The 12,732-nt window shown below is 52.1% G+C and overlaps 1 protein-coding gene and 1 long non-coding RNA gene across 4 annotated transcripts in view; one reads left to right on the top strand and one right to left on the bottom strand.

The window, feature by feature from the left end:
* Positions 1 to 660, bottom strand: part of LOC107315473 — a 103,965-nt gene extending 103,305 nt beyond the window's left edge. For both annotated transcript variants that reach the window (XR_004307274.1, XR_001555923.2), the window contains exon 1: positions 577 to 660. This is a non-coding gene — a long non-coding RNA (uncharacterized LOC107315473). The remainder of the gene's footprint in view (positions 1 to 576) is intronic.
* The window catches only part of MDGA2 (MAM domain containing glycosylphosphatidylinositol anchor 2), a 270,122-nt gene continuing 257,955 nt past the window's right edge, over positions 566 to 12,732 (top strand). For both annotated transcript variants that reach the window (XR_004307273.1, XM_032444620.1), the window contains exon 1: positions 566 to 655. Coding sequence is in view for 1 of the 2 variants with exons in the window: in XM_032444620.1 (XP_032300511.1) it covers positions 583 to 655 (73 nt within the window). In the remaining variant the exon portion in view is untranslated. The remainder of the gene's footprint in view (positions 656 to 12,732) is intronic.

The raw sequence follows: 12,732 nt of genomic DNA, 5'->3' as shown, positions 1-12,732 counted from the left end.
ACCCCGCCGCCCCCGCCATAGGGCCCGGCCGCCGCTCCGCAGGCGCGCTGAGCGCCGAGGGCTGCCCGCTCCCGCGCCGGCCGCCCACCCCCTCTCCACCTCCTCCCGCGGCCCCCCACCTCGCAGGCACCCCGCGCCCACCCCGCGGACGCCCCCTCCTCCGCGCCGGCCGCGGGGGGCCCGCGCATCATGCGGGGGTCGCGGCGCTGCGATGGCATCTGATCGAGCAGCGGGGCGGCGGGAGGCTGCCGGCGGCCCCGGGAGGCGCTCGGCGGCCCGGGAGGCGGCGGCGGCGGCGGCCGGAGCCCTAAGGGGGCTGTGAGCGGGGCTCGGCCCGCACCGCTCCGCTCCGCGCCGCCCGCTGCGCAGGGGGAGGAGGAGCCCGCGCTCACGCGCGCACGCCCAGGAGGAGGAGGAGGAGGAAGAAGAGCTGAGCGTGCCCGCCGCTGCCCCCGCCGCCCTGCCTGCGCGGGCGTGCGCGGCTCGGCCGCACGCGCTCGCCACGCTCGCGCCTCCACCACCCCCCTCCAGCGCCCCCCCCACCGCCGGCGCCCCCGGAGATATGTGGATGCTCACGTGAAGATGGATGTAGCGATCGGGCTGCTGGGGCTGCTGACGGTTCTGCTGGAGGGCAGCTCCGGGCAAGGGGTGTACGGTGAGTAACGGGGCGCACCGTGACCTTGTCGCGCCTGTCGCGCACGCGCACCGCTTGGGATGCGGCGGGGGGCGGCAGATCCCAAATTATGTAAGAGGCGGCCGCGCGGAGCTGCTGCGAGCTGAGCTCCGGAGATGGGTATCGGGGGGACTCGGTGAATTCAGTCCGAGCGCCTGGATCTGCGCTGCCGGGTCGAGATGTACTTTTTGTGCCCTCTCCCCTTTCCGTTCCTATTTCTTAATTTTTTGGACAAATGTTCGGTATCACCGAAAATATCCGAGGTTTCGTGCCGGCGAAGCGTCGTCAACGTGCGGCTCTCGGCAGCGGAGCGCCGGGCTCTGCCCTCCCGGCAGCAGCGCGGAGCGGTGGGTGCGATGGAACGGCACCGTTGGTGCGGATGGGAAAAGGTTTCGGGCACAGCTCGGGCTGCTGGAAAGGCAGCTCCTGCCCCAGGCTGAGAGCATCAATGTGCAGGCAAAGTGACGGGCGGGTTTGTCACAAGACTTTGGTTTGGCCGCGATGCTTTTTCCTTCTGTACAACGTAACGCCGTGCTGGGGTTGGATGAGTGCGGGGGAGCGCTGCTTTGGAAACCCATTTTGTGTGAATTCGTGGCTCTCTGTTGGCTCTCCCAAGGTCTGTTTGCAGCGGGCAGCGCTTTGCTGAAAGCTGCCAGATCCAGGGCATGGGCTGCACCTCCAAAATCCCACTGTGTGCACCATTTTGGTATCGGGTATTTGGGAGGTGGTGCTTTGAGTTTGATTTGCAAGGCGAGCCCTGGTCCGGGAAGGGGAACCTGTGTGCGTGTCTACCCGGCACAGCAGCACTATAGGGGCATATTGGTATTAAGCTGCAGCCCAATGCTCTGCATTTCTACCCCCAATTAGTACAAAAAATAGAATGAAGATCCCCTGATGTCTGGCTGTGCGTTTACCCCAGAACTTTCCTCTGTTGCTTCTGAATAGCAAAGCTGCGCTTAGGAAGTCGGCTGCTTTTACAGCAGGGAATGGAGCTGGGAGCAGATTTCAGAGCAATGGGGCCAGGATCCCCTACTCTGTGCTATAGGGGATGTGGGCAGAGCAGAGCTGCTGCCCCCCAGCACAATGGGCAGCTCCATGCTCTGCTTTGCCCAGCTTGTCTTCTGCAAAATAATCTTTAGAGGAACCCAAGTGCTGCATGCAGTTCTCCTCCTGTTTAAATTATGCATGACTTGCACAGTTAATAAAGCAGAAAACCTAAGTATTCAGAACATGATGGTTATCCTCCCGACAAACTTAGAGTTACAAGACAAAGAATGGCTCATTGAGGAGGCCGAGGTGTGCATGGAGCATTTGTAAGCAGATAAGTGGCATTGCAACAAAGCTGAGGGAGTGTGTGAGCCTGGGGGGTGGATCTCCAGGTGCCAAGCTGCCCTGAATGCACCTGAAACTGCAGAATCCTAGAATGGCCTGGGCTGCAAAGGCCCACAGTGCTCATCCAGTTCCAACCCCCTGCTATGTGCAAGGTCACCAGACACCAGACAAGGCTGCCCAAAGCCACATGTGGGCGATACTTCTCTCTGTCACAGCCCCCAGGTGAGAGGTGCTGCCCATCCCATCCCGCCTTCAGATGTGGATACCATTAGGGCAGCTGTCAGTGCTTTCTGATCCCAAGTGCCATGAGGAGCCACAGTGTTGGGTTGCTTGAAGAGCTCCCAGGGCTCTGAGCCAGCTCAGGGCGTGGGGTGAACGCACACAGCATCAGATGAGGGTACAAGAGCAAGCTGGCTTCTCATTGCTGGAGCCTGCATGCATGGGTATTTATCATGTTAAATGTCAGAGAGATTGTCCTGCTTCCTGGTGCAGGCATGGAAATGTTACCGAGGAGAGCTGGCTGTTAGAGAGGAACAGCTTTGGGAACAGAGAAACCCAGCAGTGCATCTTCCAGCCTGGTAGATGCAGCTCTGCAGTGTTCCTGGGATGGCAGTGGGGTCACTGTGTGCCAGTCGGGATCTCCTGGCTGCTCTATAATGCAGCCACATGGGACGTCCTGCTCCCCATCCAGAGGGGATTCATAACTGCTGCCTTTGTGTTGACAGTGCTGCCGTGCCACTGCCCTTCCCTTTCCCTACTGCTTGCCTGGTCCAACAAGTGGATTAGAAGGATGAAAGAGGAGGGAAAAAAAAAAGAAGAAGAAAAAAACAACAAAGCAAAAAACCAACACATAAACCAAGAGTGTTTTCCGTGTGACAAAGGGAAGGGTCAGCAGCCCCAGATGCGTGAGGACGGAGGGCATTTCCATGGCCGTGAATGCGGGCGTTGTGTGGGCTGGGCCAGCCCCGCACAGTGCTGGGATTGTGCACGGGCAGTGCTGCAGCCCTGGGAACAGGGCAGGAATTATGCGGTGCTGCAGGGACCGGTGCTGCCTGCAGCTGTGTGCCCGCTCCGGGAGCTTCTGCGGGAGCCCACGGCTCCAGGAGAGCTTTAACTCTTTAACCGAGTGCTGGAGAGGTGTCTCTTCCTGCCTGCTTGCTACAGGGATTTGGGTAGCAGACAGCAGCTCTGGCAGCCAAAGCTCGGGGCATGCAGAGGTGTGGAGGTATGGAGGTGGCCATTGCTTTTCTTGCTCACAGCTGAGGTGTTGGGAGCGGAGCGATGCTTGCAGGTAAGGGGCTGGGCAGCATCCTTCTGCATGGGGCTGTGATTTGGGGCAGTGGGAGGCAATAAATTGGGGCTAAGGGAAATAGAATCATAGAATCACAGAGTGTTGGAAGTCTGAGTTGGAAGGGGCCTTTAAAGGCCATCTGATCCCACTCCTTGCAGTGCACAGGGACACCCACAGCTCCATCAGTGCTCACAGCCCATCCCCTGACCTTGGCTGTGTGCAGGAATGGGGCACCTCTTTAGGCAACCCGTGCCAATCCTCTAAAAGATGGAAGGCTGAAAACTCTATAGCAGAAGTGTGATAAGCAATGGAGATTAAACCACACCAGGCTCAACTCCAGCCCCGCAGAACTGATGGAGACCCTTCCACTGGGATGGCACATCCCTTCCATCGGGCATGTGGGGGCTCCCAGTGATCCCCTTGCAGGCAGTGAGCTCTCCCCGTGCTGCTTCTCGCCCGCCAGGCAGCAGCTGATGCTCTTGGCAGAGGTGGTGAAATCGCCGCCTTTGAGTCCCTGTGAGGGAGATTTGGAGGAAATCGGGTGGCAAGGAAACAGTCTTTGAACAAATAAAACAAAAGCTCTCCTGGCTCGGAAGAGCAAAATCCAGTTTAATTAGAATCAGTCAGATGAAGTGCTGGGGAGGAAGGAAGCAGATGAATGATTAAAGCTCGGCGCTGTGTTGCTCATTCTCTTCAGCATTTTGGGTACCTGCTTTGGGGAAGGAAAGGTCTGCTCTCTGCATGCATTGCAGTGCCAGCCTATAGAGGCACACAGACATACAGGGCATCATTTCTTCTGCAGCACATCCCTTTCCTTGGGGTGGGTGTCCAAGGCGGGGCAGTTCTCTTGGTCTCTGATGGGCATTCAGCATTTGCAATGGTGCTTCTTGCTTGAAGCCATGCTGTGTCCCCACGAGCTGAGAACCCCCTGTTTGCCTTTCTACCATCCTTCTTCACGTTATGTCTGGGTCCGGCTGTGTTGTTGCATGGATGTTGGATGTATGACATCTTTAACATACAAATATTTCTTCTTTCATTAGCACAGGTGGGATTGCTGAGGGCAGTGTGGCTGGTGAGAGGTCAGCACAGTTAGGCCCACTGTCTTGCCTGGCCCCAAGCTCTAGGAACCAGTTAATCTATTTTTAATATATCAAAGCAACGAGCGGAGTAATATATGTTACTTAGGAAATGGTGTGGACTTTAATTATGTTATTACTACATTACATGATTAAAACACTGCATACCCTTCAGAGTGCAGTGCATGAAATATGCTGGCAGATAGCTCAGCGTAGGAAGGGAGGGGAGGGCTGGAAGGTCTGTGTATGTTGGTGTTGCCTCTGTGTCCCATTGCTGCTGGTAGCAAAGGGACAGAGGTGTGTGTGGTGCCCTGCAGGGGGACTGGAGAGGTGTTGAGGATGAGGGCTGACCCATCCCTGCAGGCATTCAAGGCCAGGCTGGATGTGGCTCTGGGCAGCCTGGGCTGCTGGTTGGCGACCCTGCATGTGGCCAGGGGGTTGAAACCAGATGATCTTTGAGGTCCTTTTCAACCCAGGCCATTCCATGATTGTATGATGATTCTATGAGCATGAGCCTTCCTGCCTCTGGCCTGCCATGAGGTCACGCCCCATAGTGTGGGGGTCACAGGTGCCATGAACACCTGAGCATCCCATGGATCCCAAGTGTGCAAGCAGTGGGGAGATAGAAGCCTAATAGACCTGAAAATGGATGGGAGCAGTGTCCACCCCACTCATGTGGGGTGCAGTGTGTTCCCAGTGGTTTCCTTGCACACATACAGCAGCTCTGGCTGTTAGCACCTGGGTCAATATTCCTATTTCCCATCCCATTTCTCAAACTGGAATTAAACCTTTTTGGTGTGGTTCCTGCTTTATGAATATTTAAGCTTAGGGAAGTGGAATGCTGAACTTGAAAGTGTTTTTTTTTTTCCCGCTGGAGAAATGACATGACATAAAAAGTTGTTAGTGGAGCTATAATGGGTTGCAGCCCTTCACAAGCAGTCTGGGAAGGAGGTTTTAGTTAGTTGAAAACACTGATCCTAGAATCCTAGAATGATTATTCACGTTGGAAGAGCCCTCTAAGATCCCCAGCCCACCCCACCATGTCCACTGCCCACATCCCTCAGTGCCACAGTCTTGGCAGCGTGGCACTGCAAGGGTCAGACCAACAAGAGAGCTGCCACAGTAGCTGTTTTAGCAAGAGTTTTATCCCCAGATAATGGGACAAAGTCTTCCCTGTGTACAGACGTGGTGCAGTGCCTCCCCCAGCAAGGGACACCAGGTGCAAACATGAGAGGACTCTGCAATGTGGTGCAGCTGATCCCATCCCCAGCAGCCAGCTGCCATTTTCAGCTTATTATTTCAGTTGCTAACCTGGGCTGTTCCCCACTCCCCAGTTTTTCTCCTAACCCCTCAAATCACAGCTGAACAGCACAAAACCTATTGGCAGAACTTTGTAAATCAGCCACTTTCCTGCTGCCTCCCCCCAGTACCTTTCCACTGTGCACACAAACAAGGCTGCCAGTATGAAGTCAGTTATGGAGCTGCTTCCAAGGGGCATCTGCAGCCCCACAGCTGCAATTAATTGTGATCATTATTTAAAGCAGGGACAGACTAGCAGCTGGCTTTTGCCTCCCATAGGGCTGTGAGCGGGCTTGGAGAGAGCTGGGGAAGCTTGAGTGCTCAGGTTGCTCTTCTAAAGGTGAGTTCTTTAGTTAAAACGATTCCTTTGCCTGTAGAGGGAGATGGTGAGGGCTGTTGGGAAGCCAGTAATTTCTTAGCCGTGCTGTATAAATAGATTAAAACATGGTTGTGGAGGTGGCTGTGCTGTGTTGCTTGGTTCCTCTGTTGTCTCATGGGATGGGCTCTGCGGTGGGTTGTAGGGATGCTCTGCTCCCAGCGCTGTGTTGGTGCCTCTGGGCCTGGATTGACTGAACCCAGTAAGGAGATACGAGGTGGTGCTTTAAGGAGAGGGTTCTCTGGGGTGGCTCAGCTCACTGGGGGCAAGGAGGAGTACATGTGTTCTGTAACACACAGCTGTGGGATCTATCCCAGGTGAGCACTGGTGTTTTGACAAAGTGCTGGGGCTTGTTGTGGTTTTGTTTTCTTTTAACCTACACGAATGTTTTCATATAAAGCAGAAAGGAGCTTTAAAGCAGATGTTCCAACTGTGGGATGTGTTGAACTTTTGAATTGTCTCTTTTTAGCGGAGAGGGGAGGAAGAAGTTTCCCACTTGAAGTCATATAGTGGCAAACCATGCCTGGTGTGTTGTACCTGTGTCTTAGGTCACAGAATCATAGGGTTTGGAAGGGATCATCTGTTTTCCCCCTTGCTCCAGTAGGTTCCCTACTGTAGGTTTCAGTGGTCAATGAGTTGTTGAAAAGCAACCATGAAAAGCAAGGTGTCATTTTCAGCACTGTGTTGTTTCTTAATGTGTGGTATGTGTGCCACTGGTTCCTGCTGTACTGATACATGAGGGGATGATTCTGAAGAAGTCTTTTATAACTCTGAGGATGTTTTTGCAGGTAGAGGTGAGGTCTGATGGCACCAGCTGGGTTTTGTGTAGCTCACAGTGTCCTGTTGCATTGCAACGCCAATTAATCAATGAGCTGATCCTCTCTAAGAGCTCATAGAGTTGGTGGATGAGCAAATGTTGGCAGTCTCCTTTCGTGGTTGGAAGCTGCTCCAGCAGAAAACGGGGCTGAAATATTAACATGCACAAATGATGACTTCCCACATTCTCGAGGTGTGACTTGATTCCTGTTGGTATTGAGGCCTTCTGTAGGTGCTGTGGCTGCTCTTGGCCAAGCATGTGTTCCTGTGCACAGCAGAGATCTGCTTGGTGGGCAGGCAGGGCCGAGAGCTTCTCACTTACAAGCCAGGAGTGCTCTCCTTCCTGTGGTAGGCAGAAGCTCTAACATTTTAATTAGTTTAATTAATGCGTATGTTTTGCCTTATAGGGAAGCTTAACTTTACCTCAGGCACCTGAACAAAAAGAGACGTTTTTCTGCTGAGACTAAATATTCTCATAAAGAGAACATTTTGCTGCCCACGGCTACTCTGTGCTCAAACAAGGAGAGTCCTCAAACTTCAGGGGCTTTTCAAATGGAAAACCAATACCCTGCAACTAAGCTCTGCTTTTACCAAAGGACCTTCCCTCCATCTGGTGTGCTTGATGGAAGCCCCACCAAAGCCCTCTCCTTGGTGCAGGAGATGAGTCAGAGAAGGGAGTGTGATTTCTGGGTATTTTTGCTTTAAGGGTTATAATATGCTGTAAAAGTGATGCACAGATTAAGGCTGAGCATTAGAAACGAACCTTTTCAACTAAGTAACTGCATGCTTACTTTATCCATTTTCACGTTTGCTTCTTCAGATAATGGCAAATATGGGTAATGTCATGTGGGGTCTGATGTGCAGTGGGGCGAGCTGATGGTCACTTTATTACATGGGGCTTTGCCTTTGTGTTCCCATGAAGCCTAACATGAGCCAATAGCTTTGCATAAAGGAATCCTGATTTGATGAAAAGCCACCAGGTGTTCTGCATGCACCTTTGGTTTCTTAGCTGAGATTGGCTTCTTTTCATACACCTGTACTGCCTCAGCAGTTCTGCTCTTGCAGGAGTGACTCTCTGCTCTGTTCTTCCTTGCAAATGGTAAATGTATAGCACTTGTTCTGCAGATATCAGCTCATAAAGCACTGCATGGAAGGAGCCAGTGCTTTGTTTGATTTCCTTTTGAGTGGTGGTAGCTGATGACAGGAGTCCTCTTGGGCATAGCAGTTGTGTGGTTGTCTCTGACCTAGGAGTCCAGAAGGCAGAGCTGGACCTTCTGCCTTCCAGAAACAAGTGTTGGATGTTTCTTGTACAAGTTTGCAGTGCAGTTCTGTGAAAATCAGGTTCCCATAAGAACGTGTGCCTGGCTCGGTCATGGTGAAAGCACACAATTGTGCTGGTGGAGCAAATGAGATGCAATAGGTGTTGAGGATGATCTTGTGGGGTTCTCAGAGGCAGTGTGTTAAGGTCTTAAGCTTGCAGCCCTGCCTTCCTGATTCTTGTTGATTCTTTTGTCACTCCTGTCTTGGCCACATCTTTCTGAAAGCCCATTGCTGATGAACTATGTGGGGTCCCAGCCTGTCAAACCAACCTCCGCAGCCTGGTGTTGGCTCTTTGCAGCTGGGATGCTGTGGGTTGTTGTGCTGCCTTTGGGGATAGAGAAGTTTTAGGATGAGATCACTCACAGAAGAACAAAATGAAGTGCTCAACTGAGAGGGCTTCAGCATTGATTTTTATCAATTAAAATTTCCAGTTTACAGCTGCTCACAGCAGGAAATGCATTTTACCGCTTAAGTGTGCAGTAGTGTCATTAACTCCCTAATTGCAAGGCTGTGTTTATCACTCATTAAAATGTTAATAAAACTTACCTTAAGCACTGGGCCTTAAAGCAAAACTCTGAAGATCTGTAATGGGGCAGATTGTGTAGGCTCCTGCTTGTGCCTGGACCTTAGTGTAATGGTGGATGCTCCCAAAGGGTCTGTGCTGGGGGAGGTGAGAGGTGTTTCAGTGTCTGGAAAGAGTCCTAGAATCACTAAGGTTGAAAAAGATGGGTATTATCTAGTCTGACCATCCAAAGGTGGTTTACCATGCTAAAAGCCATTTGGAGGATGTGCTGCCAAGATCTCTGGGGCTATGTAGGATGGGAAGAGCAGGGGAGAGATGGATGTGGAGGAGTCTGCCAAGGAAGCAGTGAGCTTTAGCAGTGGGCAGAGAACAGAGCTGTGCTGGTCTTTAAGAGACAAATGTTCTTGGTCTGCAAAGCCCTGAGGGTGGGAGTGTGCTGTTCGTGCATCACCTGTCACAGTGGGATTGCTCTTGGCAGGGTTTCCAAGCCTTCGTTGCGATGTAAATAATAATAATTAGTGTGTCCTTATGGAACAGTCATGGCAGTGTTTGGAGTGGGGGGAGGGAGGGAAACAAAAGCGGTGTTCATTAGTGTAGGAAGCAGGAGAAAGATGATTCAGCCCTTGTAATGCAGGTGAGCTGACACCAGCAGCCCTGTGGCTTATGGAGTCCTGTGGGGTGAGCTGTGACCCATTTGCAGCCTTAGGGTGCTTTCCAGAGGGGCCAGAGCATTTCCTGCTGGTTATCAGTTAAAAAGAAACCAACGAAGGAGGTGTAAGATGCGTCAGGCTCTGAGAGGCTTATCAGCCTGTGGTTTTAAATAGGAAGGTGAAAATGAGGTTTACAGAAGTGGGAATCAAAAGGAGGATGGCGTTGGCTTTCTGGATAGTCCTGGAGGCATCAAAAACATAGGGAGCAAACCTGCAAACCTTCAGCAGGGCCAGGTGGGAAGTGAGCAAGCAGTCTGGATGTCTGGCTCAGATGAGTGGTTAGTGCTAAGTGTGTGCTCTAATTAGCTTATCGATAAAGACTTTCTCATGCTCTTCCAAGGAAAAATTGGTATCGACATGTGCCAATGCAGTAATTCAACAGAATCCATTGTCCTTTGCATTGCTGAAGTCCCTTCGGCTTCTTGTTCTGAGCACCTCTGTGGAAATGCTGTATGTGAGCAGGGCAATCCTGTGCCTTAGCAGTGCAATAATGTAATAAATCAGTACAGTATGGTCAGGGCATTATGTGGGATAAGGAGAACAGCCCAGTAACAGCGGCGCTAAGCTTGCAGATATTGAAAGAGTTATGAAATGATGAAACCCAAATAAACCGAAATGTGAAGCTGTCCTGTTGCACGCTTCCAGTTACTGCTTGTGTGTTTGTCAGGAGTGAATATGTATCTCTTATCCTTGCAATAGCTGCAGTTAACACGGGTCCAAGGGATCAGCTCAGAAAATACCCACTTTTTGGGTTTGATGTGTTGAATTTCAGTTGAATTCTCACTTTCATCTCCTTGCTTTAGGCTGAGCCTGGTTGCTGCGCGTTCCAGCTCTTCTGTGAGCGCTCCAGTAGTGTTGCCTTGTGGTTGTTCCCTTTGGGAATAGAAAGCCCAGTGTTATGTGATGCATTCATGCTTCCATTTATGTGGTCCCATAACATCTCCAGGGACAGTGACTCCCACTCCCAATGGCAGCAAGTGTGGGGCCCCCTGAGCATCTCTTTGGGACTGTGCAGGGAGGCAAAGCCTAGTGCTGGTGTTGGGATGAGAAGCAACACTATGTGTTTAGCACACTTGTAGCCAGATGATTAGTGTGGTGTCCTATGAGAACTGGGTCTAGGAATGCTGTGTGCTCCTTGCTGCTGCTCTCATAGAATCTTAGAACGGCCTGTGTTGCAAAGATCCACAATGCTCATCCAGCTCCAACCCCCTGCTGTGTGCAGGGTCACCAACCAGCAGCCCAGGCTGCCCAGAGCCACATCCAGCCTGGCCTTGAATGCCTGCAGGGATGGGGCATCCACAGCCTCCTTGGGCAACCTGTTCCAGTGCATCACCACCATCTGAGAACCACCTGAGTGATACTCAGCCACTCTGAGTGGGAGGGTGGGGAAAGGGTATTTAAAGATGCTCATTATAAACAATGTTGCCAGCAATCCCCCTGCTTTGATACTGCTGGCGAGGGTTTCTCATGGCCCAACCATGTTTTCTGCCTTGTCGGTTAAGCTGGATTCTCCTGGCTGTCTTTAACCTGCGTGTTCTTCAGAGACCTGATTTGCACTGTGTGCTCACAGAGAGCTGTTCTGGCTGAGCTGAGGAGATCCAGATGATGGCAGCTGTGAAAATGCAGGTGGGAGCATCCCAAAATGGGTCCCCTACCTTAATCCTCTGCACAGTATTTTACGTAGCAGCACTTGAGTTGTTTCCTTACCTGGGAAACAGTGTGATGCACAAAGTGCTCAACTTTCCATTACTGCTCTGAGCTGGTTGGGACCTGCAGCTTGGATTCCCTCAAAGGATGCTGGAGATGTTAACTCTGCCATACAAGCACTGGTTTGTGGCTTCTTTATCAAGGGGGTGGTGAGGTGCTGGAACAGCTGCCCAGAGAGGCTGTGGATGCCCCGTCCATCCCTGGAGGTGTTCAAGGCCAGGTTGGATGGGGCCCTGGGCAGCCTGGGCTGGTATCAATGTGGAGGTTGGTGGCCCTGCCTGTGGTGGAGGGTTGGAGCTTCATGGTCCTTGAGGTCCCTTCCAACCCCAGCCGTTCAGGTACAGGTACAGTAGTGTTCACCTCTTTTTGGAGAGCATGGTGAGCTCTGCATGGATAAGAATTTCTACTTGATGTGAAGAGCATCAGGCTATGGAAGAGATGATCCTGGTGCTTTACTCCTGGGCCATTTGGATGGGGTTGTGAGTGTCTGATTGGTGCAGAGGCATCCTGTGGTGATGGCAGAGGTCTCCCAGGAGCAATGTGTGAGCAGCAGTGCTTCAGCTTTGCAGTCTGTGTCTCCAATGCTAAATGCATCCTGTTCATGTTCTCATCTGGGTCACCCAGAAACTCACCTTGAGGGAGCCTTGTAGTAGTGCCTGGGCTGTGCTTATAGCCCACACCTGCCCTGGGGAATGCAAGGCTCCTGAGCAGTGACCTTTGGAGGGCAGAGTTGGTTGCTGGCTGTAGATGCCTTGAGAGCAGCGCAGCAGATGCAAACTGGTCAAATGCACAGCAGCCACTGTGGTTAGAACCATCCACACTATCTGTGCTACTCGTGCTCCTGCTCCTTTGGTGGGAGCTGTTTGTCACATGGGCTGTGTTTTCTGAATCAGCACAGTGCATTTAAATGCCCTGACAGCCAACAACACAGGAACTTGTGCAGCCAGCATGGGTGTGAATGTCTGTCTGAGTGGCTGCAGGGATCACACCTGACCCTGTTTGCCCATCACTGAGAGTGAAGGTGTCTGGCTGCCACCTCTTATCCCATCACAGCAAAGCCCCATGGGGTTCTGTGTGGTGTTGCCCATCCCCACTTTGCTCACTGACCATGTCCCTCAGTGCTGCGTCTCCATGGTTGCTGAGCACCTCCAGGGACCTTGAAAACCTGCTGTGGACCTTCACTTCCTGCAGAGCCATTTTCAGAGCCCAGGAGTTCCTGTTTCCATGTCCTGCATGTGTTTGTTTTTTCAAATGGATCCCAGCAGGTACAACTGATTGCAGTGTTATAGGGAGCACTTCCAATGGTGCAGCACAAGTCCTTGAAGACCCGGAGCAGGGAGAACTGCACGACATGCTGCTGTGTGGGCCCCCTTTGTATGTAGATCCTCTTATTTGCTAATGGGATTTAGATTCAGACTTCCATCTCGCCAACCTGAACAGTTGCCTGAAGGTAAAGCAGCCTTTTATACCTTGCAGAAGCAGCACATTAAATAAAGTGGCAAGCAGGTGGAGGCTTTACATGCTGCGCTGTCTGTAGCATCAGGGCAGAGCACTGTGTGCATGGTGTGTAGCCCTGCAGCAGCAGCGGGCTCTCCTGGAAAGGTTTCAT

Source organism: Coturnix japonica, chromosome 5 (genome assembly GCF_001577835.2).
Source record: "Coturnix japonica isolate 7356 chromosome 5, Coturnix japonica 2.1, whole genome shotgun sequence".
In the NCBI taxonomy this organism is placed as follows: domain Eukaryota; kingdom Metazoa; phylum Chordata; class Aves; order Galliformes; family Phasianidae; genus Coturnix; species Coturnix japonica.
Note: the sequence above shows the minus strand (reverse complement) of the source record. Positions and strands in the feature narration are given on the sequence as shown.